A 27,290-nucleotide genomic window follows, 5' to 3' on the forward strand; every position below is an offset into this window, starting at 1 on the left:
CCCAGCTCGTCGACAGCGCAAGTGACAACGCGGAGAAGTTCGGCGTCAATACTCGATCTGGTGTCGATTCGTTCAGCCCGATAGGGGTGGGGTCCGTGGAGCCCGACCAATCCTCACACTCAGATGCCGCCACAGAAACTGCATCATCCAGGTCCTCTGCAGATCCGCCGAAAGAGACGAGTGCAGCCGCTTCGAGAGAGGGGCGTTGATTGCTTTTTGCGAATAGCACAGGAGAAGTGTCAGAAGGTGTGGGCGAGGCACGCGGGGGCGGAACCGGTGTGCACACGCTCAGATCACCGCGCTCGTGGATCCTCTGCTCGCGCCGCTTCTTCCTTCGGGGCTCGATGGGCGGCGGAGACGGAAGATGAGCGGGCCTGCTCTCTGATTTCGTAGCGAGAGCGAGCCTGGATCGAAGTGCTGAGACCGGCATGCTGTCACAGGAAAGGCAGCTGCCTTTAGTGAGTGCTGCCTCGGCGTGCTCAGGACCGAGGCAGACAGTGACAGACAATCGAGTGTCTGTCAGACACGTGAAGGGGAATCCCACAGGATTCGCAGACGGGGAGCGGCATTTGTATGTTTCTCGAGGTCATGGTGCAAAGGACCCTAGGTTGATTTTACCCCGAACCATCCATTTAACATGCTATATAAACATATCTGTGGGGTATTTTGAGCTAAACCTTCACATACACACTCTGGGGACATCATATACATATTTTACATCGTGTGAAAAGGGCATTATACCACCCCTTATTTATTTTTACATGATGCAGCATTCTCCATCTAAAGCTGATGGGGCAGACCGAACCTTAAGTCGTAGAGACTTGAAACTTTGAGGGCTGGTAGTACTCAGACCCCTACAACGTCACCAAGGCCCGCTCCGATCGGCCTGACGGGGGCGCTACAGCGGTCAAAAGTACAAAATAGCTAATAACACTCCTAAACCGTTAGGCGTAAGCTCAAGTGTCTTATATCATTGGAATCCTTGGCTCAAGGCGGACAAAATGCATGGACAACATTCAGGTTTTGCAGGCGACAATTCTGAGTAATTTTGGATTTTATGAAAAACCTACTTTTGCGCACTAGTTCTCGGCTTTTTGCCCGATCGGAACCAAACCAGTGCAGCAAGATTCTCTGGAGTCTGACTGTCAATAATTATCAAGAAAATTCGAAAATTTCGCTGCACGGTCACTAGGGGGTGCCAAAATGTTCTACTATTTTCTAAAACTCATGAACGGAACTAGACATTTTCACTAAACTCTTGTAGCAACATTGGCTATGAATCATGGCTCATTGAATCAGAACACAAACGCACATTCCTTCTTGCTGTCCCACTCTGAACCCCCGAAGGTAAATCAGTTGTGTTGGCTCCAGCTAGTCGGCAACAAATGGTCTTTCGCGACACTTTATTGCACCTTGGAGGATAAACAGTCAACACATTCCCTTAACTTTGAAAAGTTCTGCATTCCAAACCCCCTTCCCCTCTCTGGACCACAGAGAGATAACAAAACTTTCTATGTGACACACACACACACACACACACACAAACATCCTCTGTGTGTTATTCAGGATAGAAATATAGTTTTAATGTATGTAACTCAGATTTGGGTTTGACCTTCCTGTATGCATGTTTTATTAATTTGTTTGATCATATAATTATGATTTTCTAGTGTTGAGCTCTGAAATGTATTTGTGAAGAATGTTTCTCCAGGGGAATTGCCTTCCCCCCACCCACTTTGTTTTATTGCCTAACGGAATGTCAAGCAACGGAGCTTTTAGGAGTGGAGCAGAATTCAAGTGTTAATCTTTCCTCCTACTTAAATCCTACATTTTCTATATGTATAACCACTAAAGAAATGTAAACATGGATGTAATTTCCCATCTCATAATTTTTCTTTTACGTGGTGTAGTTTGTGTATCCTGGTAAACTTTGGTAATAAGGTTAGACAAATCAGGTGTGTACCGTGTTTAGTTCCTTAAGTTTCATCTCCATTTGTAGCCTAGTGTACAACACATTTTGGGTAAACCTTATTTCTAGCCATGTAACTTTAAAATGTTTGTAATTACGCATATCTTATGTAACTTGGTGTTCCTACAATCTTCCTATGACAAGTTTCATATCTCTGAAATTCTCTCAATCTAACGGAGTCGAATTCCGATAGCAGAATGAAGTAATATGCATTATTTTACACTTTTTCATATTTTGGGAGCCGAACAGCTCAAAGCCCATCTCCTCATGACTCATTCGAGTGGGCGTTGCCCAAGAGACAAAGAACCTTTTCCCGCTTCAGATATTTGGACGTTCATTGGTTGTTCGCGCGAACAGAGGCGTCAACCCATATTTTCCATAAAGACCAACTCAGGAAATCTCCGATGAGCACTTCTTACGAACCGTCTTCATCAGGAAGAAGATCCACATGGCTCCCTTTTAAGGGAGCATTCACCATTTTCTCGTTTATTTTCTTAAGTCTTTTCTTTATTTCCGTCTTTGTTTAGACTCTAGCATTCGTTCAGTGAAGCTTCAACTTTAAAGAGACTTGAATCTCCCGCGGTGCGCGCTCCTCATCCTCAAGGACGTGCACGAGCACTGAAAGAATTCCTGGCTCCATGGCTAGGGATTCATCAACTCAGTTTTATTTTTTTTACTAAGTTTTATTTTCATATTCATCTCCCTCCACAAAGGGAGATGAACTCTGAATCATGTTTCTGGCAACTTCACGTTCGGTGAACCTTTAAACTTCGCGCAAGTCGGGCTCGCCCCAAAGACATGAGGAAACACGCCCAGCCTCTTCTTCTTCAGCAAATACAAAGAGTATTACGCAAGTATTTTGATTTGTGATTTGATGAATCTGATTTCTTGTTGTCTCTCAAGGTTACTGCCTGTGATTTTGCCTAACTGTGATCTTTCTTTGATCGCACATGTTTAGTTTCACTTTCTCTCATCTCTCTCATTGTCAGAACTCTCTTTCATCCTCTCCCTCATTTTTCGTTATTCGTTTAGTCTTGTATTTTGTTTACGTGTCCTGTACATACATATTTACTCGTGTAAACTGTAGTATTTGTGTATTCCTTAGATCAATGTATTATTCCAATTATTAAAAACCCATTATATAGTGTTTATTTTACAAGTCAATGAAACGACGATCAAGCTACGCTTTACAAATGCGCTACTGTTAAGTAACCTACATTTTATAAGAACAAGAAAGTAATTTTCTTGGCCAGAAAATATAGCTTTCTTCGAATTATAAGAAAGAGATCATTTTGTTGAGAAGTTGATGGAATTAATTTTACGACCAGTTTGCGGGACAAACAACTGTTTAATTAATACATTAATTTCCCTTAAAATTATTCTGATTAATTGATCTGAAAGAGGGACCTTTTGATATATTATTGATTGAATTATAATTCATTGTAATTGAACATTGATGTATACGAATGGGTCTAAATTTCAGCTTCAATAATTTATTAATATTGTAAGAATATAGATGAATCAACCCGATTCATAATTTTGATTCCCTATAATCATTTGAGCTAAGTCATATTCCTTACACTCTGAACACATGCGACGATGAGCTTAATCTGAGGTTACTTGGAAAAAAATTCGACGATTGGCCACTTGGTGGTGCTAAAAATATAAAAATGTCTATAACCACCCAACCATTAGCCCAAATGACTTGATAATTGGCATGTGCTGTCTTTGAACGAGGTGCCACGAACGAGGACACTAGCGTATCTCAAAAAATATCACCAATGAAGGTTAGGTTAATGCTGATCAGAATGAAACTCAGTGAGCATGTTTAACTCATGGCTCTAGATTTCTGTAAGAATTTTGAAAGAAATCGGCCCCTAGTTGGCGCGTACTAGTTTTATGCCTCTGTAATCACATTGTTTTTCACACATACACACAATATTCATGTTTTTTGTTCCATGGACAAAATAACAGCTGAAAAGTAATGTCAAACTAATGAGGGTGTTATGATGCTCAGGATCTGTGAAGATCATAATTTGTGTGTAATCCGTCTTGGTTACTAACGTAACCTCGGTTCTCTCTAGATGAGGGAACGAGTGTTGCGTAAGCTAGCTTACGCTACGGGAAAATCCCTTTTCTCGAGAATACTGAAGCCAAAAATTATCCTTAATTTTGTATTAATTTAAAACACATTTTCTGCACAGAGCAGACAAAGGCGAGGCGGCTCGCAATTCTTTTAGCTGTAGAATAAAAATAATTGCTTAGCACAGTATACCAGTCAGGAAAGATGTTAGTCAGCCTGTACTGCATAAGAATAACACGCCGTCTGGTCGGAACTGATTCGAGCAGAACTGCCGCGTTTAATTTAGATTGAGAGCAGTCTAACCTGTAATGCAGGGACTTCCAGGTTATAAAACCTTATGAATGTAGACGGGGAAGCCCAGCCTGCCGCCATACACATATCATGAAGTGATACCCCACTGGACCAGGCCCATGAAGAGGCCATGCCTCTGGTGGAATGAGCTCTAACACCCAAAGGGCAATGGAGGCCCTTGGACGTATAAGCAAACGCGATAGCGTCAACTATCCACCTGGACAGGCTCTGTTTCGAGGCAGCTACTTTGGCGCAGCCACTGAAGGAAACGAAGAACTGTTCTGACTGTCTGAAGGCAGCTGAACGGTCCACGTAAATTCTCAGCTCCCTGACCGGGCAGAGGAGATTTGCGTCATTCTCGCTGTCAGATCCCGGGAGAGCTGACAGGGGAAAAACTTGTGCTCTGAAGGGGGTAGAGAGCACTTTGGGGACATAACCGTGTAAGTCTAAAGATGACTTTGGAGTCATTAGGCCCAAACTCGAGGCACGTGGCACTCACCCGCTTGACTGAGGCGAGAGCCGTCAGAAAAACTGTTTTAAGCGAGAGATACCGCAGATCCACAGACTGTAGTGGTAAGGTCCCATACGGGAACCAAAGGGGGTTGGGGAGGGTTCAGCCTCCATGCCCCTCTTAGGAAGCGGGTGATTAGGTCATTCCTACCCAGTGGCTGACCATGGGTAGTTTTTCTAAATGCAGCTATGGCCGAGGCGTACACCTTGAGCGTGGAGGGGGACCTGCCCTCGTCCAGCAGCTCTTGTAGGAAGGAGAGAATCTCCATCACCCCACAGCGTTGTGGATCAAAGTTTCGGGCCGAGCACCAGCCGGAGAACACTGACCATTTTGAAGCATAGAGCCATCTAGTAGAGGGCGCTCTAGCCTGCATAATCGTGTTTAGTACTCCCACTGGGAGATCAACGGGTAACCGTTGATGGCCCATACATGCAGGGCCCAAAGCTCGGGGCGTGGATGCCAGATCGCGCCCCTGGCCTCAGAGAGGAGATCTTTCCTCACTGGAATCGGCCACGGGGCCGTGTTCGTCAGCTGCATCAGCTCTGGGAACCAAGCTTGGTTCCTCCAGAGCGGCGCTACGAGGAGCACAGAGCACTCGTTCTCCCTGATTCGCTTGATTGCCTGTGGAAAAACGTAAAGCGGGTGGCTGGGCCAGTTGTGGGCCAGCATACCCCTGTTCTTTGTAAAGAACATTGGGCAGTGTGCATTGTCTGACGACGCGAAGAGGTCGGCTTCCTCTTTGCCGAAGGTGTCCCATAGTAGCTGGACTACTTGAGGGTGAAGGGACCATTCCCCTGGGGGAACGTTGTCCCTGGACAGCATATCTGGACCCAGGTTCAGACAGCCTGGCACGTGCGCCGCTCTCAGCGAGCGCAGGTTGTGCTGAGACCACACAAGGAGGAGTTCCGCCAATGTGTGTAGGTTCCGTGATCTGAGACCACCTTGGCGGTTTATGTAGGACACAACCGACATGTTGTCCCTGCGGACTAAGATGTGATGACCCTTTAAAAGGGGAAGGAAAAATCGAAATTGATGTTAAAGACATTCATGTCCCGCTTGACGACATCCTTTAAGTGGAGCTTGGGTCGGCCACGAGGGCAGTGTCCAACAGCTAACTCCCCATGGAAGATGGAATTTGGGATACGTTCATCCGGCATACGACGCACATTGCCGATCCATCCAAGACGTCTCCTCCGGATCGCAGTGTACATGTCACTGCTGTTAGTGAGCTTCAGCACGGTGGTGTTCGGGACCCAATCCTGCCATGACAGGCCAAGGATCTGTCGTAGACAACGGAAGTGAAAAGCATTAAGCTTGTGCTCCTCCCGCTGGTATGTAGGCCACGTTTCACTTCCATATAATAGAACAGAGAGCACACAGGATTCATATACGCGCACCTTTACTTTGAGAGAAAGGTGGCTGTTATTCCAGACACGAGACTGAAGTCGCCCAAAGGTTGTTGAGGCACGACCGATCCTGGTATGCAGTTCAGCATCAAGGCTGTTGTTTGCTGTCAGAGTTGAGCCGTGATAGACAAATTTCTTGACAACCGGGACGGGCAAGGACGCGTTTCACTCTGGTTCTGGCCCTCAGACGAGCCAGGCTGAAGAAGTTGCCATCACACCTGGTGTACAGCAGAACCACACCTGGATCCGGAAACGCCCGTCGCAGCCCAGCCGAGAAATAGATGCTAAACAAGGTGTGAGCGAGAACACACCCTTGCTTTACTCCACAGCAGACCTCAAACTCGTTTGAGCAGGCACCGTTGAACTGTACGGTTACCTGCATCCCATCATGGAAACCTTGGAGTATTGCCAAAAGAGTTGCCAGACAACCGAGTCGCTGCAGAACGTGGAAGAGACCAGAGCGACTCACATAATCGAAAGCCGTAGTCAGATTGACAAACACCATGTACAATGGGCGTTGCTGTTCCACACACTTTTCCTGAAGCTGGCGTACCGAGAAAATCATGTCCAAGGTCGAGCGACCAGCACGGAAGCCACACTGACTCTCCGGCAGAACCTGGTCAGCAACACGCTGCAGTCTTGGGAGGATTGCATGGGCAAGGCATTTTCCTGGAAGGCTAAGGAGCGAAATGCCTCGATAGTAGTTGCAGTCTTGCCTGTCACCCTTGTTTTTATAAAGAGTGATGATGTTGGCATCTTTGAGTTCGCTAGGTATGCATTTATTCTGTCATGTGGCCCAACATCCTCTGAAATCTTTTGAGAGGGGTGATGCTGCCGGCTTTGAATGACACTGCCAGGCGTTGAATACTCAAAGCGCGCTGTGACGTAAGCCGCGTTGTCATTGACACTGAGTCCAAGTCTGTTCCCAGGAAAGAGATTCTTTGGCTGGGAGACAGCAAGCTCTTGGACTTTGAGACCCAAGTTCTCCAGATGACTGAGTAGTACAGTCCTGTGCACAATCAGTTCCGCCTCTGACTGCGCTAGAATTAGCCAGTTGTCCAAATAGTTAAGCACTCGCATACCCAGTTGTCTCAGGGGAGCGAGCGCCGCGTCCATGCACTTCGTAAATTTATGGGGTGCTAAAAACAGGCCGAACGGCAAGACGGTGTACTGATAAGCCTGGCCGTCGAAGGCGAATCTCAAGAAAGGCCTGTGACTGGGTGCTATTTGAATCTGGAAATAAGCATCCTTCAGATCCACTGAAATAAACCAGTCCCTCTGGCGAATTTGCGCGAGGATTTTTCTGGTCGTGAGCATTTTGAACAATCTCTTCATAAGGGCTTTGTTCAATCGCCTGAGATCGAGGATGGGTCTGAGACCGCCATCCTTTTTGGGTACTAAGAAGTACCAGCTGTAGAAGCCCGATTCGCACTGTGTCGGGGGAATGGTTTCTACAGCACCTTTTCCCAGCAGTCGCTATTTCGGTGGCCAGCTGATTCATACATAACACTCTTGCTACGGGGAGCGGGGAGTGTTTTATTGAAGTGAGCCCTATCTGTTTGTGTGACACAGGGCGTGCAGTGTTTATCAGTAAGCGTGAGCGCTGAGTGGCGGGCACGCTTCTTACACTTTAAACACGACTGGTGTTTGCTGATGGATGCCCTAAGTGAATGTGTGTCACTGAACGGGCAGTGTTTACGGGTAGGGGTGAGCATTGAATAGTGGGCACAATTCCTACACTTGAAACACACGTGGCCTGAGACGAATTTATTAGTGTGGGCCTTGAATGAGTGAGTGTCACTGAATGGGCTGTGCTTATGTGTAGGGGTGAACACTGAGAAGTGGGCCGGACCAGCAGACATAATACTCTTTTTGAGATTTATCTGGGTCGCCGTAAAAACAGCGTTTGAGTACAGGCGAGCGGGTTGTGTAACGGGCTCGTTGGCTATGAAATACACTCCTCCAGTCACCTCTGTTGTGGGAATTGCGAGAGCAAAGCGTGCTGTTTTCGATGGCGGTTCGGCCGCAGCGGGACTCGACCATCGTCGTCTTCCTAAAATGGTCAGGAAGACTTGGGAGGCTTGGGATTCAGCGGAGTCTTAGGCCTGGGTCCCCGGGAGGAAGGAGGCCTGCAGCGGCTCGAGGAGCGCGAGCGCTGACTGTGAGTATCTGGGCTGACGGCGCTGTGAGGCTGGCGGTGGAGGCGGTGGTGGCGCTGTGTTCTGGTTTGGAAGGCTGCTTCTTGGAGCAGCCTGCGGAACTCGAGCGTCTCGGGATGAAGTGTCACATGGCCTGCGACGTCTTCTGCACCTCTGAGTGGCGCTCAGCAAACCCTTTCACAGACGGGCCAAAGAGACCCGAAGGAGACACAGGCGCGTCAAGGAAGGTGGCTCTGTCAGCGTCTTTCATATCCGAAAGCGTGAGCCATAAGTGTCTCTCGGTGACAGTGAGAGACGCCATGGTTCTCCCGATGGCCTGTGCAGCGGATTTGGTGGCTCGTAGAGTTAAATCCGTGCGTTGCTACCGCTTCCTCGACAGGAGAAATGGAGAGATAGCATTTGTCTTTCGAGGCACCGACAGACGAGAGTGTCGAAGAGACAGGGGTACGCAACCTTGCAGAAAATGGCGTCTTCCAGCATTTAGACAGCTCCTTGTGCAGTTCAGGCAGGAATGGAGCGGGCCTCGAGTGAGGCGTCGGGCGGCGTCCAGGGAGGAAGCAGCCGTCGAGCCTGTTGGGCGGGGGGGCTCTTCGGGCAGCAACCAATCAGGTTTTTTTTTACTTTTTTTCACACACATCCGCACACCAGTTTTCAGATCACCATTTACAAGGTTTCAAACCTCGAAAACAAACTAATACAGTGGGAAAACACTGACAAATTTGAAACTCTGAAAAATTGTTTGCGCAACATCGTAAAAAAAATGTTGCAGTTCTGAAGAAAGAAATCTCAAAAACAACATAATGTTTGCAGAGATATTTTTATTTTTTTTACATTTTGCAATCTTGCAAATCTTATTTTTCGATCTTGCAAAACTTTTTTTGTAAGATTTTGAGTTTTTGAAAACTTAGTTTCAACCTTTCAGAACTTTTTTTTCAGTTTTGAATGGATGACAGGATATTAATCCCATAACCTTGTGGCCTTCTCTGCGGCTTCCGTCGCGGATTGAATGGCCCTTTTCTTGGCCGCCCCTGTAACGCCCAAACGACTGAGGACTTTGCAAAGTGAACGTCCTGCAAAGCCTGTACAGTTGACTTCTATAGGCCTCTCTCCCTGCACTCCTCCAGCAGATCCTAGTACTTTTCTCTCATTGGTTTCCTCAATACGCTTTTCCTAGGGTCCCATAAGTTCCAGCATGATCGGATTTACAAATGCACAGAAAGCGGTTCACAAAATGAAGTTTTATGTAACAAAGTTCGGGAGGAGCATGTTCAGGTAATCATCCAATCAGCACAAGAAGAATCCAGTATAAATAAAGCCTTCCCTTACCTCCTGTCTCATGACAAATTTCTCAGCATCCTACCACCACCCCATCACCTCACACTTGGCTGGGTCTGCTCATAGATACCTATGGTCTCTATACATTCATAGGGGGGAGTACTCTGGGGTCAGGCCGAATTCCGAGCTTGGAGCCCTCCCCCCGGACAGCAAGCCAAATACGCATTATAATATTACATCAGATTTCATTAACATGTGAAATCGTGAATAAATGCCAGAAGGAGTTGTGTTTGTGACAAACACATTTTTAAATATTTTTTTTTATTTTATTTGCAAATCTCATTTTATTTATTTGTGAGTTTTATAATTTTTTTGTGAAACTCTTTACATTTATATGTAGATCTTAATCTATTTATTTGTGAATTTGATACGTTTTTGTGATTCTCTTTACATTTGTTTGTGAATCTCTTGAGCAATTCTAACCTCATAGTAGAAGCTACATATGTAAATTTTACTCCTCCCAACAATGCTAAAAAATTAAACGTGCGTGTTTATGGCTTTATGACATGTTTTAGCCAGATATGACGCGCTTCTGCAACACGCATCACATGATCAGCTGAGAATCTGAGAATCAAGCCAACGCGCAAACTACCGCAAATAAAACCGAAAGTAAAGCCAAACACGGACGGAATTGAGTCAATTTACTGTATAACGCGGAATTTAACGGATTGAATGGCTCATGAGCTCGGAACTCCTAATTACGGTGTTTTTGACTCCACTAGAGCACATAAACACAGCAGTAAAGTGACTCTCCTTCACCAGGAATGAGGAAGCTGTTTACAGACACTCCTGTTTTACACACGTCACTCAAACAAAAAAAGCAGGAAACTATTTCAACTCCTCAGTTCAGAGAAACAGAAAATGAAGTATTGTTGAGCTGTTGTGTGTTTGTGTCTCCCTGTATTCATGCAGTAAAATGGGGGCAGCTGTAGACAGAATTTCAGTGGATCAGAATGAGTTCACGTGTCCAGTGTGTCTGGATCTCCTGAAGGATCCAGTGTCTATCCACTGTGGACACAGTTACTGTAAGATCTGTATTACAGACTGCTGGGATCAGGAGGATGAGAAGAGAGTCTACAGCTGCCCTCAGTGCAGACAGACCTTCAGTCCAAGACCTGCTTTAGCTAAAAACACCATTCTGGCTGAACTGGTGGAGAAACTGAAGAAGACTAAACTTCCTGCTGACTGTTACGCTGGAGCTGGAGACGTGCAGTGTGACGTCTGTACTGGAAGAAAATACCAAGCTGTCAAGTCCTGTCTGGTGTGTCAGGAATCTTACTGTCAAACTCATTTTGACCGTCATGAGGAATATCACTCTCGTAAACCACACAAAGTGATTGATGCCACTGGACGACTGCAGGACATGATCTGCCGTAAACATGATAAAGAGCTAGAAATGTTCTGTGTCACTGATCAACAGTGCATCTGTGTGTGGTGTAAGGAGAGTGAACATAAAAACCACAACACTGTATCAACTGCAGAACAGAGGACAGAGAAACAGGTATGAACTGAGAGGGATTGATCACACAGAAATGAAAGTGTCTTCATTTACTCACTCATTTACTCATGTTGTCCCAAACCAGTTTGATTGAGTTTCTTCTGTGGAATATAAAATATGACACTTTGAAGAATTTCTCATCTATTTTAGTTTATACATTGAAAGTCAATGGAGTAAAAAAAGTTTCAAGCTCCAAAAAGGAGAAAAAGCATAAAAGTAATCTAAACAACTAGTGGTTAAAGAAAGGAGTACGCTTAAGTGTACATGCACTTGTAGTGTACTTCAAATTAAAAGTATATTTAAAAGAAAACCTGTACTTGCAGATAATATAATATTAATGAAATGAAAGGCCACTTAAGTGCACTTAAAGAGAGTCAACTTTCATGACTGTTTCATATGTACACTTTATAATGTACACTTTTTTTATTATGTAAAATGAAAAGTTTTACTTTAAAGTACATTTTAATAATATTTAATATTTCAATTTAACTCAATACAATCATGAAATTACATTATATACTTAAATCTTAAGTGGGTCAAAAAGTCACTCTTAAGTTCAGCTAATTGCTTTATATTTACATTTAAACTATAATACATTTTCATTTAATAGCAATTAGCATGCAATTACGTTTCTGAAAACATTGCGTTCAGTTCACACTTATTTCACAATTATATTCTTTTAAAGTATATAATTTCCAAAATAAGTGCAGTCTTTAAAATATGCTACTTTTAAAAGAGCCACATTTTTATTTACAAATCAAATCAAATCAAATCATTGATAAACTCATGTATGTGGAGCCCAAATCAAATATGATGACATAAAAAACATCAAACTTCACTGGTGTTTGTGTCATGACATCATGGTGTTTAGTCATGTGACATGAAAGAACCAATGAGGTTTGATGTTATTGATGTGTCACCATGTTTTATTTGGCCTCTGTAAACCGCTGAGACATTCTTCTAAATATCTTCTGTTGTGTCTCACAATAGACAGAAAGTCATACAGGTTTGGAGCGACATGAGGGAGAGTAAATGATGATACTAATGATATAAAACTAGGCACTGATGAAATACTGCTGACATTCATTTCAGGAAACCATGAATCTGGGGTTTGAACCAGACAGTAAAAACTTACCATGCAAGATCTTTAACCACTTCACCAACTCTGGATTCATGTAACTTTAATGTTTGTATGACAGTAGTTTTATGTGTCATTCCCTGTCATTGGTTTGTCCTCCAGAAACAGCTGAAGGAGACGCAGATGAAGATCCGTCAGAGAATCCAGCAGAGACAGAAAGATCTTCAGCATCTGAGAGAGGCTGTGAAGTCTCATAAGGTGAGTCTGGAGAAGAAGAGAAGTTTGAGACTAGGGGTGTGACGATAACCTCATCACCGCAATATCGCGTTGATGAGATGCCTACCGCGGTGTGAGGTCATCACCGCACGTTTTTTTTTTTTTTTTTTTTTTTTTGCTGAAAGTTACAGGAGTGCATATGGTGTGTGATATGAACTATAAACACATTAATATTTTGCTTATAATTTACTGTATTCTGCGAGTCCCATGTTCAAGGGCTTCTGGAGAAAAAAGCGCATCCTGTGCAAGGGAGGGAGTCGAGGGACAGTCCATTAAACATAGCCTATGGGGGATTTATTTTTTTGTGTGTGTCTGATTATTAATTAACTGCTAGGTTTTGTGATGTTTACAGATAATGTTCAATTAAATACAAACAAACAAACACAGGAATAAAAGACAAGCATAACGTAAACAGTTGGAGTTAGATTTTAATTGCAAGTAGCGATCTCTCTTATATGGTATAGGAAATAACAGTTGACGGCGCTAGCCGAATGATTAAAAAAATAGCCACGAATCTAGTGTCTAAGCCATACTGTGTCGCCTTTGAGGCAGGTGACAATTAAGGGGAAGCCGGTGAATTTGGACAAGGCGCACAAAAGTATCCGTCTCGTGAGGAAATACCACTAACCAATAAATAGACCACATCTTAAAAAAATTAACCGTCCTGTGGCGTTTGCAGGACTTAAGTGCAGCACACCTACCTTAGGTCGGCGACACACTGGCTGCGTGGCGTGTCCGTTTTTATTTCGGCTCCCATGTTAACAGGTTAGAGCTTGAGAGCGTGAGGCGCGCTTCTCAGTTGCGGCACGAGCCGCGCTGAAAACGCGTGCATGCCAGAAATAGAACCAACGCCTATTTTTCACGCGACACGCAAGCCTGTTGGAAGCGTTTCCTGGCAAAATATAATAGGAAAAGATGTTTGTATGTCATTTTGACATGAATACATATTAATAAATTACATTTTGATGTTTGAAAGTTAAGGTTTTGACATAAATGTAGATATAAATGTAATTAAAAAAATATTATCGATTTTCAAATATTGGTTGTAGTAAGAACGAGGACACAGGAGTGCTGGTGTACTTGACTATTCATGTTGTGAACAAGCGCCCGGCACACGGGCCAATATGAACATGTAGTACTGACCATGAACACTAGATGGAGTATACATCCTGTAACATCTTCCTTTTTCTTAATGAAAGTTAGGCTACCTGTCCATACCTAATAATTGAGTTATAGACTGAGGCCTATTGAATATGACAACAAATTAACATGTTCCATCATACCGGCCATAAACAAAATACAGTTGTTGTACTTTTTTTTTTTTTTTTTTTTTGAGCAAACAACAAACAACCCTTACGGCAAACTTTAAACTACAGATTAAGTCTGTTTGGTGCCCTGGTCAGCCGACCATAGCGTGACATAGCTGGGGGCCTTGTTGGTGTGGACATTGGGTCAACAGCTGAATTGTCAGCATGCCTAGGTGGGGTAGCGCATGCTTCGTGACCACCCGGCTCCTCAATCAGTGTCTCTGGACCCCTCTGGTTTATGAGGGGCACATCCATCGGCGTGCTGCTCTGCGCCTGACCGTCCGAGTTCTGTGGTGTATTTGGCTCTGCTGCCCGAAGATCAACTCTGTTTCGGCGGTATAGTGCTCCCTCCACCTCAACCAGGTAGGACCGCGGGGCAACCCTCTGCACGCATGATCCCCGTCTCCAGATGCCTGTCCGGTCACCATGTAATGGCTTCATTCGCACCCCTTGGCCTACCGTGAGCACAGGTAGGTCCTTTGCTGAGCGGTCATAGCTTGCTTTGGAGACCTGCCTCCTGTGACGTAGCTTCTCCAACACTCCAGTCACCACACACGGTTCCAACAGCTTGTTGGCCACCGGTAGTGCTGTCTTAAGACGCCTTGACATCAAGCGCTGTGCCGGACTGCTGTTCATTCCTTCCGTCGGTGTGTTGCGCCACTGCAGGATTGCTTTCCAGGCATCCTCGCCCTCACGGTGTGCTTTTTTGCATAAGTTCTTTGCTATCTTGACTGCAGCTTCAGCTTTGCCATTGGCCTTGGGATAATGTGGTGATGAGGTGATGTGTTCAAACTCCCACTCTGCTGCAAACCGCTTGAACTGATGCGATGAAAACTGAGGGCCGTTGTCAGAGATAACCCGGTCCGGCAGCCCGTGACGAGCGAACTGTGCTTTGCAGCGTTTGATTGTGGTCTCTGCCGAGAGATCTGGGAGGAAGTCAATCTCCCAGAAGTCTGAGTGATGATCAACTATCAGGAGAAAGTCTTTGCCATTCAGTTGGAAAAGGTCAGCGCTAACTATCTGCCATGGGCGTGTTGGCAGCTCGTGGGACATCATCGACTCTTTCTGCTGTTCAATGGCATACTCATTGCAGACTGTGCATTTGCCGACAAAGTCAATGATGTCAGCTCGCATCCCTGGCCAATACAGTGTGTCGCGCGCTTGCCTGTAACAGGCCTCGCCCCCAATGTGGCTTGAGTGTACCCTTGCTAACATCTCGGTACGCAGTGCTTTAGGAATAACAACCCTGTCTCCTCTGAACAGCACTCCATTTTGAACGTTGAGCTCCTCCTTGTAGGCCCAATATTCTCTCACCTCCAGTTCAGCATCTTCTCTGAGGTCCGGCCAGCCCCTCAGTGTCACTGACTTCACCGCCTGGAGCTGCTCATCTTTGTCCGTGTGCTGTCGGATTTGTATGAGTCTCTTGTCTGTGACATTAAGATAGTCAGAGGTGGGCACAAATACATCAAAAACTATTTTGTTACAAACTACAAATACTGGCTCATGAAATGTAACAAAATAAAATACAAAATACTGCTTTGAAAAATGTATTTAAATAAAATACAAGTAATTAATATTTTGAAAATACAAAAATACTCCCACAATAATCTTAAGTCTTTTTTTTTATTACTGAAAGGTCAATAACACAAATAGTAGCAATAACACAAATATGAGAAATGTGTAAATTCAAAATGGCGAAGTAGCAAAATAAAAAGGGGGGAAAAAAACCAGGCCGAGAATTTGTCACAAAATCAAAATGACATTTTAATCATAATTTATATGATTAATCATATTAATCATAATATTTGTGGGTTTGTTTTACACACGAGACTCTAACTGCCCTGATTGCGTATGCCTTTTCCATAGTAGAATCACGCTGCGTGCGCAATTATTGAAAAACAATAGAATTGATGTAGCCTGACTTCGTCATGCTCATATTCTAGGCAGAATGTGAGTCTGATACTGCTCCACAGGGCTTCGATTATGAGGCGTGTCTTAACCGAACCAGGAAAAAAAAACTCTGCACTCAATTGGATAGACCTACAACCAATCAGAGCAACGCAGTAAGTGATGTATGTTAAGCGACGCATAGTTGTCAACAGAGCTCAACTGCACACACACAGGAAGAAGTAGTAAAGTAATGAGTAAAGTAATAATAAAGCACTCCATGAGTGCGACCAATGGAGAAACTACAATGACCACAGGGTTTTCATTGCGTCCCATCTTCTTAGCGACCATCGGAGTCAGCTGATAAATTAAACTTTTGCAGAATCCCGTAGGAAGGACGGCAAACACATATTTCCGATCGACAAATGCCTTGATTGTGGTTCTCTGTTCGTCTTTTAAAATGAATGCGCTGTCGATTTCTTTTATAACAGACGCGATAGCGGAATCTAAACATCTCAATTCTCCTGCTGCAGTCATCTTTGTTGAAAACCTTTGGTGACGTGGGTGATTACGTAACCGCAGATCATCTGTCCATCATCGATTAAAGCCCGCCCTGGCAATTTGATTGGCTCGGCCTTCTGGGAGCCGAGCATAATTACTCCTCAACGGATCGAGTCCAGACCGAACTTCCCGACCAAAAGATTTTGTGGGCAGGGTTCGGGCTGGCACCCCAGGCTAGGATTGGTGATTATTTTATACAAAATCCGACGGAATATCAATATTTCTCATATGTAATACGTTTAAAAACGTGTAAAACCTGCAGATGGATGTTATATTGTGAACGCTTGCTTAGAATGGAGATTTCAGTGGAGTTACGAAAGACACGCTGTTTCATAATAGGTATGATGTCCTTTTATGAATGAGAACACAGTGCATTGATCTCATAAGGCACAATTATTTTCTCTATAATGCTGTTCAGTGTGCAATATGTGTGTGTGTAGACTGTATATTTTTCACAAAACACTTTACCTTAAATAGTAACTACTTTATAGTAAGTTCACCCAAAAAGGAAAATTCTGTCATCATTTACTTATCCGTATGTTGTCCCAAACCTGTATGAGTTTCTATCTTCTGTTGAAATAAAAAGAAGATATTTTGAAGAATGTTGGTAACCAGACAGTTGACGGAAGCCATTGACTTCCAAAGTTGGAAAAAAAATACTATGGAAGTCAATGGCTAAGCTACTGTCAACTGTTTGATTACAGACTCAATAAAAAAATATATTTTTTTGTGTTCAGAAGAAGAAGGAAACTCATAGAGGTTTGGGACAATAAAAGGGTGACAAAAGTTTTATTTTTGGGTGAACTATCCCTTTAATGCCGTTTTTAAGAGGAGCAGTGTCACTTCTTCTCCTGTGTTCAAAACATAGACTGTAAAAAAATATGGACGTAGTGTCCGTGACGTCACCCGTAGGGGTTCAAAACGCATTCACTTCTTGGAGGGAGCCCGGTCTACAGGGTTTCACGTGATTTTCGTGCATCTAACCTGGACATTGCTGTTACTTTATCCTCTACAGTAAAAGACCTGGGTGTTATACTTGACTGCAACCTGTCTTTTGAATATCATATTTCATATGTTACAAGAACAGCCTTTTTCCACCTTAGAAACATTGCTAAGCTACGTAATATGCTATCTGTTTCTGATGCAGAAAAGTTAGTTCATGCGTTCATGACCTCGAGACTAGAATACTGTAATGCTTTATTAGCTGGTTGTCCTGCATCCTCAATAAACAAGCTACAGTTAGTCCAAAATGCAGCCGCTAGAGTTCTAACTAGATCAAGAAAATATGATCATATAACACCAATTTTATCATCACTACATTGGTTACCTATAAAGTTCCGTATTAATTACAAGGTATTGCTACTGACTTATAAAGCCCTAAACGGCTTAGCTCCAGTTTATTTAACGGACCTTCTATCGCCCTATAATCCATCGCGCTCTTTAAGATCACTAAATTCGAGGCGTTTGGTCATACCTATATCCAGATCAACCAAAGGAGGGAGATCATTTTCACATTTAGCTCCAAAACGAATAGTCTTCCTGATACTGTTCGTTGCTCAGACTCGCTCTCCCAGTTTAAAACTAGATTAAAGATGCATCTCTTCAGCAAGGCATTTATATAATATTTTAATCTTATAGTTAAATCCAACCTCTAGTTCATAAACGCCAGAGGAGAACTGGCCCCCAACTGAGCCTGGGTTCTCCCAAGGTTTTTTTTTCTTCTCCATTAGGTCACCTGATGGAGTTTTTCGGTTCCTTGCCACTGTTGCCTTTGGCTTGCTCAGTTGGGGATACTTAATTTAATTAATCAATCAATCAACAATACTATTGATCAGCATTACCAAACGTGGATGTTTTACACTAGAAACAAACACTGATGTACTATTTTATTTAATACTGTGAAGCTGCTTTGATACAATCTGTATTGTGAAAAGCGCTATATAAATAAATAAAGTTGACATTGCCATTGCCAACATCAGACCGAAAATATGGCAAAATCATTTACTATGGTGATAAGCATATGGTGATTTTTCTTAAGTATTTAAGTATTTGAAATACTCTAAATACACTCCCTCAAAATATTTTGTTACAAACTACATTTTATTTTTTCCACACCTGCAAAATACAAATTACAAAATACACTAAAGTAATTAAATACATATTTAAAATACATTTAATTGAAATACTGCCCATGTCTGAAGATAGTCAGACTGGTTGATGTGCTCTACCTCTCTCTGCTCTGTTTCCAGACTGCAGACTGTGTGCCCACCAAGGCTGGAGTTTGTGTGTGTGTCTGGCACCGTGGCTCTGCTAAGCGTGTCACTCACATACATCTCTGGGCCGGGCTTGTAGACAACTGTGAGATTATAGCCCTGAAGGGACAGCAACATGCTCTGCAGGCGCTTAGGGGCATTCAGCAGTGGCTTGCTGAAAATGGCGACGAGGGGCTTATGATCTGTCTCTGCAGTGACATTGCTGCGCCCGTACAAGTACTGATGAAAGCGTTGGCATGCGAAAACAATGCTGAGGCATTCCTTCTCAATCTGGGCATAATTTTGCTCTGTTGGTGTGAGAGCTCTCGAAGCGAATGCCACAGGTTGTCCCTCCTGCAACAGGACGCAGCCCAGGCCATGCTGGCTAGAGTCACTCTGGATTGTCACTGCCTTTGTCACGTCGTAGTAACGCAGCACAGGTGTCGTAGTCACCAGCTGCTTCACTTCCTTCACTGCTGCATCATGTTTTGGAAGCCAGTGCCACACCGCATCCTTGTCCATGAGCCTCCTCAGCGGCTCACAGACCTCTGACAGGCGTGGCAGGAACTTCGCCAGGTACGTCACAAAGCCAACGAACCGCTGCACGGCCTTCACATCCGTCGGGAGTGGCATGTCCATGACCGCCTTCACTTTCTCCGGGTCAGCTTTCAGTCCACTTGCCGATAAAATGTGCCCGTGAAAGTGAACCTCTGGCACTTTAAACTGGAGCTTCTTTATGCTGAGCCTTAGTTTGACCTGCCTACATCTGTCCATGAGGGCCAGCAGCTTGGCATCATGGTCACGCCCAGCCTCTTCGTCAGTTTCCCCACAGCCCACGATGAGGATGTCATCTGCTATGGGGTCTACTCCCTTGAGTCCCAGCAGGAGCTCGTGCTGCTTTCGTTGGTATACTTCAGGGGCCACTGAAACGCCAAAGGGGAGTTTTAACCAGCGCTTGCGCCCCCAGGGTGTCCAAAAGGTGGTCATGTAGCTGCTTGCTTCGTCCAATCTGCACTGGAGAAAGGCGTCCCTTGCGTCCACCAGGGTGAAGACCCTAGCCTTGGGGAGCTTGTAGAGTATGTCTTCAAGAGTTGGCATGATATAGTGTGACCGCAGCAGAGCCTGGTTGAGGTGCTTTGGATCGATGCATATCCGCAACTTGTCTGGTTTCCTGATGATCACCATATTGCTAATCCAGTCTGTCGGCTCCGTGACCGAGGTGATGTGGCCCTCCGCCTCGTATTTCTCAAGCTGAGCTTTCACTGCTGCCCTCATGGCGACCGGTACATTGCGGGGGGCACTCTGGACTGGCTGAACCTCTGCATTTAGCTGAAAGTGCACCACCCCTGGAACGGATTCTACTGGCGCGGTGAAGACATCCTGATACCTCTCGATGAGAGCCTCCCTTTTCAAAAGCCCCGCCTGGATACTACTGTCCACCGCATTCAGGTCTGCTGGAATGGTGAACTGCATAAGACCAAGGCGCTCACATGTAGACCCAGAAAGCAGGGGCTGCTGACTGGTTTCGACTATCTCAAACTCTAAGGTGTGTCTGCGATCCCGCACGACACACTCTGTCACAAACATACCCATAGAGGTCATTAGCTGACCAGAGTAGAGCTTGAGCTTGGTGCTGCTTGGCATGAGTTTCTCTCGTGGTGCGATCCGTATCTTGTCTTTCAGGCTCATAACGTCACACGTGGCTCCTGAGTCTAACTGGCATTTTTGCTTAACACCATTCAGTTGGAGAACGGCAAACCACTTTTTTCCTCTGGCGCCTACGGCCCCAATGCATTCGGTTGAGAAGAGATCATCTCCACTACCATCTGTTTCCTGGGCTAGCACTGGATTTTCCATGGAGTGAATGTGTGCAGATGCCTCTGATCCCCTGGTTTTCATGCAAACGCGAGCAAAATGGTTAGCTGTACCACAGGCTTTGCACACCTTTCCGTAAGCAGGACATTGCTCTCGCCCTCTCCCATGATGCACACCACAGTATCTGCATCCAGAGACACTGTCTGTGGCTGGGGTGCTTTTCTTCAGCTGCCTCCCTGTAGCATGGGGAATTTTTTTTGATGGCTGTCTAAATGCTGCATTAACGCTGTCCGTATGTGGCCTTTCTTGTTCCATGGACCTCAGTGTCATGTCTGTCAGCTCTGCATATTTCTATGGCTGTAGTCAGTGTCAGTCCTTTCTCTCTCAACAGCCGTCTACGCGTGGCTTCATTAGTAATGCCAAGTACTACTTTGTCTCTTATCAACTCATCCCTGAGAGCCCCATAATCACAGGTCGCCGCCTTTTCCCTCAAGTGGGTAAGAAAATTGTCAATGGACTCACCATCCTCCTGTTTGCAGCAGCCGAAAACATATCGCTCATATATTACATTCTTGGCCGGTTTGAAGTACTCCTCTAATTTATCCAGAATGTTCATCACATCTCCGCGTTCCGCTTCCGTCAACTGCAGGTTGTGCTTGTACACATGTCGACATTCTGGCCCCATTTGCGTCCTCAAAGTGGCAGCTTGGACTGCTGAAGATGTGGCTACCAAGTCCACCGCCAAACTGTAATCTTCAAATTCAGCCCTGAAAATGTCCCAGTTTGCGCTCCAGTCTCCGCTGAGCTTCATTGGACCGGGAGGGGGAATCGTGTGGTTGAATGCCATCTTGTAAACCAATCGTCGTCAGTGAGCCACGGAGCTAAAGCTAGGTGGTTAGCTGGTAGCACTAGCCAGTAATATTGTATTAAACTAGTGAAAACAAAAGAACGAAATATGCATAGTCACTCACTCCGTAATTGTGCTGATACACTGTCCATTGGCTGTCATTTTCTCGCTTTAATTAATAGCTAAGCCACTTCTGACACCATGTAGTAAGAACGAGGACACAGGAGTGCTGGTGTACTTGACTATTCATGTTGTGAACAAGCGCCCGGCACACGGGCCAATATGAACATGTAGTACTGACCATGAACACTAGATGGAGTATACATCCTGTAACATTGGTCTGTCAATGCAGAACGAAATATTCTGTAGCCTATTTTGCCGTCAATACTGCCGAGTGCCGACGCTCTTTGCTGCTATATATTTATGTTTAACATTAAGTAGCCTAGGCCTTCCACAACTCTCTCCCCATATGTCGAATATATCACCAATGAGGCGTATATGTCACCTAGCAGCAGCAGCGCTGTTTCTGGTGTGCAAAGACATAGAAAAAGACACGCAACAGAAACGCCACACTCACACCACACAGCCAGTGTGTCGCCGGCCTTAAGACTACCTAATTAATAGTTAATTATTAATATTTACAATTGAATATAAATGTTAATTTGTTTATTTTTTAATAAAGAATACTGCTTTATGATTATTCATTTCCATTGTCATTTACAAGCTACATGCAGTCTTGATCGCGTCTGCAGTGTGTGATGCGGCCGCGGGTGATTTTTTTTTTTTGGGGGGGGGGTGTCGGTTAACCGCCAAACCGCGATATTTGTTGCTTCTTCACCGCGGTAAGAAAAAATCCCATACCGTCACAGCCCTATTTGAGACGTCTCAGTTTGGACTCTGTCAGTCGTGCTGAAGCCACTGTGTAATTGTGATGTGTGTGTAACAGCGCTCTGCACAGACAGCAGTGGAGGACAGTGAGAGGATCTTCACTGAGATCATCCGCTCCATTGAGAGAAGCCGCTCTGAGGTCACACAGCGGATCAGAGATCAGGAAAAGACTGCAGTGAGTCGAGCTGAAGGACGACTGGAGCGACTGGAGCAGGAGATCAATGATCTGAGGAGGAGAGACGCTGAGCTGGAGCAGCTTTCACACACACAAGATCACATCCAGTTCCTGCAGGTAACAGAGATCTAGAAGAACAGGATCATAGTGGACTTGAGCAAGATCCTGCTATGACAGAGAAACATTTCATGAGAGCAGAATGAGCCGTTGACTGAGATGTTGTCAGGAATTCAGTCAGATTCAGTCAAGTGTTGTGTTATCATATAATCATCAGTCAGACTCTCATCTGATCATCTTCTGTTTAAAGAGACACACTTACAAAGCCCTGGGAAATTTACCATTAAATATGGACTCATTTTTCCTTCTGGTTTCTTCTGTCTTGATGAAATCAGTGAACTTGATGGTATCACTATCACTATCACTATCAATAATATATATTTTAAAAAATAAGTGAAAAATAGTTGTCTGAATTAAGTGTCTGAAAGCATTACAATCTGCTCTTGAGTATATATATTTAGATGATATTATTATTAAGTGTCAAATACTAGAGTTTGTTGCATTAAATGATGAATATGAGGAGATTGTGCTGATTGTGTGAAAGTGCTGGATTGAAGCGAGTCACTGAAGAGAAGTGAAGTCAACAAGAGCCGCTCAGATCTGATATAGTGCAGGTTATTGGCTGAAGTGTGGAGATGATGAGTTTTGATTTCTGTTTTCTGTAGAGTTTCCAGTCTCTCTCAGCACCTCCTGAATCTACAGACGAACCCGACGTTTCCTTCAGTTCTCTCTCCTCTTTTGATGGCGTGAGAGAATCTGTCCGTCGGCTGAGAGACAAACTGGAGGATTTCTGCAAAGAGGAGATCAAGAAGATCCCAGACGGAGGTAAAGTCCTGCGCCTCGTTTATACAGACGTGTGGAGAAAGATCCCAAATCTGAACGTACAACCGTTTCTGAAATGTTCCTACGATTTATAAAACGTCCATTTGCACAAAAATGTCCTTAAATGCATATCAGTTTAAATCACAGTTATTAATAAATTAAATTCAAGTCCATCAAATCCTCCTACAGAACGGCCACAAATATCTCTTGATGATTCAGAAATACGGACTCATCATCGTGGACAAGCGTTTATACACACATGACGGAGGATGAAATCCATGAAATTTAGGATCAATCCGATGTGTGTGTTTTATAAATGAAGCTCCTGGAGATTATTAATCTGCTCTCAGAAATGAGTCCATCATCTAATATTATAGAGCATCATATTAGAGATGTCTCAGAAATGAATGTATTTTATCTTGTCATTTCTCTTCACACTGTTCATATGTGTTTATTTCCACAGTCACTTTCACCAACATGAATCCCAAGACCAGGAACGACTTCCTACAATGTGAGTCACTAGAAAACAAGCAGAAAAACTCACTGAATGTGTTCATGTTCTTCCTGTAGAAGGAGAAATAAACATGATAGAAGAGTTTTATAATTGATCATGTAAATGATGATTTGCACAGGATATTTGATCAGCTGTACTGAGACACTGATGATACATTGAACATTGATTCATGAAGAGTTCAGATACATTAAAAGATCAGACAGATTCATAATTCCTGTTTCTGATGTGTTTTCTCTCCATCAGATTCCCATCAGCTCACTCTGGATCTGAACACAGTGAATAAACACCTCAGTCTGTCTGAGAGGAACAGAGTGATTACTTACACTGTCAAAGAGCAGCCGTATCCTGATCATCCAGACAGATTTGATCAGAGGTCTCAGGTGTTGTGTAGAGAGAGTGTGTGTGGACGCTGTTACTGGGAGATTGAGTGCAGTGGTGAATATGTGTATATATCAGTGTCATATAAGAGTATCAGCAGGAAGGGATCGGTTAATGAGTGTTTGTTTGGACGAAATGATCAGTCCTGGAGTTTGTCCTGCTCTTCCTCCAGTTACATATTCTGGCACAATAACACACACACTCTTCTCCCTGTAAAGTCCATCAGCAGAAGAATAGGAGTGTATGTGGATCACAGTGCAGGAACTCTGTCCTTCTACAGCGTCTCTGACACAATGAGCCTCATCCACACAGTCCAGACCACATTCACTCAGACGCTCTATCCTGGGTTTTGGGTTGATTATGGATCATCAGTGAAACTGTATTGATGTTTCAGTACAGATTGTAGAGAGATTTTACCCATAATACTTTGAGCTGCGTGATAAATCAGTAACAGTGAGATACAGAGACTCTTACTTTAATTTTCTAATACTACTGTTACTGTATCACGAAATGTAATTTTAAGAGTTTTTCAGGCGAGAATGTAGTTGTTTAAAGCTCCAACCTGTGGTTTATTTATAAAGATGATATTTTTTTTTTCCCCGGTTGTGATCCATGCGGTCAGCGGGCGCTCAGCGCTCATGTTTCCTGGCTGGATGAGCCTTTCCTCGGCTAACGTTAGTTCTTCTGACGTTCGCCGCTGACGGTAGTGGTTAAACATGAGATATAATTCGTCTTGTGTAGACCTAACGGGCGATCTTTGGTCTCGTGAATATATAATTCGTTCCCTGTCAATCGTTTTGGCTGAGGGCTAAGTTTAGTTTCATATTAACGTTATAGGCTATTTATATTTAACTTTACTTGTTATGTTAGACTAGAGCGCTGCATTTGGATATTTGACTGAATTGTTTGCTTTATTTCTTATTGTAAAGCTTCTTGTACCTTTTACTTAAACTTTTATATAGGCTATTATTGATAAAACTGAAATTTTACAAAAAGAAATATGGTTTCTTGTAATTTTTTTATTACAAGATTATCACTGATGCTTTTTGCAACATTTGTACAAATGCATATATTGCCTGGAATGTTTAATTATTATTTTTTTTAAACGAAAAGAGGTAACGTTAGGGTTGTGTTTTAAATTTCGTTTTGTTATAAATAGAATAACGTATAACGTGCAGTGAATAATCAATATACGTTGCGCATGAACCACATTTGTGTCCCTATAATGTTTAATTTATTTAACTGAAAACGAAAAGAGTAGGTGTTTTATAACATATTTCGTTTTATTGTTGCTTAAAATGTACATACAGAGTAACAGAGATAACCGGAGTAGCAGAGCGAGCTGAGTGACGCTTTTAAGAACGCGCTGTACCATAGGAGTCGCACATGGCAAGTACAAACTTTGCGTAGCCTACTTGATATTGAGATAAGCCTAATGTCGGCGCTTGTCTTCTTGTGACAAACATGTCGAGGAGCAAGAACAAGATCTGCTGTATGTCATCCATTGTAGTTTACTATGTTCTTCTTCGCGCGAAAATGACGTCGATCGAAACACCACGCCTATCAAGTAAGGTAGTTGGCAGTGGAAACGCTAGCCAGATCATGGTTAACAGACCCGAACCGTACCGTACTGTCCCGTACCGTACCGTACTGCTCAGTGGAAACGAGGCTCATAAGCCTTTCCCTCCACAAGGGAAATTATCTGAATTTTCTCGGTAACGTTAAATTCAAGTGAGCCTTTACATCGTCTTGCGAAACGACACTGGAAGACGACGCTAGACGCAAACCAGCATCACACTGAAAGAGCACAGAATCTTGCAAGTATTTCTCTCTAAAAGCTGATTTCAGGTGTCTAGCTCTTAGGTCTGTGAATTAAAGCTATAGTAGGTAATCCTGTTCAGAAACACTTTTTTTATACTGGGTGAAATGGTCCTTCCATCCTGAGAGTAGTCAATACATTATGTGTTCAGAAAAAGGAATGAAAACAATCAGACCTCTGTAGCAGCTGCAGGACAGTAAAAACTCTGACCAATCACTGCCATTCGGTGCGAATGTAAAGAACCAATCAGATGCCTTCAGAGCCAGGAGGAGTGTCTTAGCAGTGTCAATCAAGTTCGCGTACGCGCTGATCGCCCCTCTCTTGCACAGCGCGTACCGTCATTCAAAATCAAGATTGCCGGTGTGCCGAGCAGCTGTGCTAATGGCGGACAAACAACCAAAACTGCCAATTTCTCGAGTGGAACCTGCTCATACAACAAAGACAGGTAAACGGAAAAAGACCGATGACGATAAACAAGCCCGTCGGAGCCCATTGACTCAGTGTTAAAACTCTAGCCGCATAACATACAGATAAAATGTCACGCACTGTGCAAAGCAACAATTGAAACCTGCTAATTCACTGGCTTGTCATGTTGCTAAAATAATGTACTAGCAAACCTTATTTAGCATTACATATCGCTAGAATAATTATTTACATAGCCTACTGCAACGTTAGTTACCGTTATATTATCTTACTAGCTATTTATGACTCATAGAAAGAGTGCAATGTTATAAAGTTACATTACATGTATTGCATAATACGTAATGATTTGAGGACAAAGTTTGTAGTCAAAGTATGGGCAGGCCCGTCAATGTAAAGCATTTCGTCCCTACCAGTGAATGTGCCATAACTGTTTATCCGTCGTCATCGGTGACCCTGCATGTTTACTTGCCTGCGCGTTCACGGCAGGCTCCGCTGTGGGGGGAACTTTACATAACAAAATACATGTTTAACAGCTAGTAGGCCTAACGTTATATGTTATGAATCTTACACGAAATTCATCTTCATCACAGTGCAACTAATAGAAATGGAAAAACGTGTATCAATGCAACCTGTTTTTAGCTTTGCCTTATAGTTATAACTAGCTCGTTAGCGAATCAAAAAATATATATTTTAAACTTTACCAATATCGATATGATAGCTCGATAGTGAGTAGGCTACTAAAATACATCTTATTTGTTTATATTCATAATGATAAAGTTAGATTTTTTTTATTACATGTGATTCTGACATGATGCTACATGCACTGCGCTCCTTCCTCTCCGCTCGTCTCAGGTAAATAAATGCGTCTTCCAGCTCAGCGGTCGGAGTCGCGCGTTCATGTGTTTTGGGGGCGTGGCTTTGGAAGGACCCCAGAAGGGAGAG

General features: G+C 43.7%; 1 protein-coding gene across 1 annotated transcript; it reads left to right on the forward strand.

The window, feature by feature from the left end:
- Nucleotides 1-10,556: 10,556 nt before the first annotated feature.
- Nucleotides 10,557-25,467, forward strand: LOC307155555 (tripartite motif-containing protein 16-like). The gene is made up of 6 exons (XM_079866269.1): nucleotides 10,557-11,252; nucleotides 12,490-12,585; nucleotides 22,219-22,452; nucleotides 23,058-23,217; nucleotides 23,678-23,725; nucleotides 23,972-25,467. Exons 1-6 carry the CDS (start codon nucleotides 10,668-10,670, stop codon nucleotides 24,490-24,492), a joined length of 1,644 nt encoding a protein of 547 aa, XP_079722395.1. The 5' UTR covers nucleotides 10,557-10,667; the 3' UTR covers nucleotides 24,493-25,467.
- Nucleotides 25,468-27,290: the final 1,823 nt, after the last annotated feature.

The sequence above is a fragment of the Squalius cephalus genome, assembly GCF_949319135.1.
Source record: "Squalius cephalus genome assembly, chromosome: 1".
NCBI classification, from domain to species: domain Eukaryota; kingdom Metazoa; phylum Chordata; class Actinopteri; order Cypriniformes; family Leuciscidae; genus Squalius; species Squalius cephalus.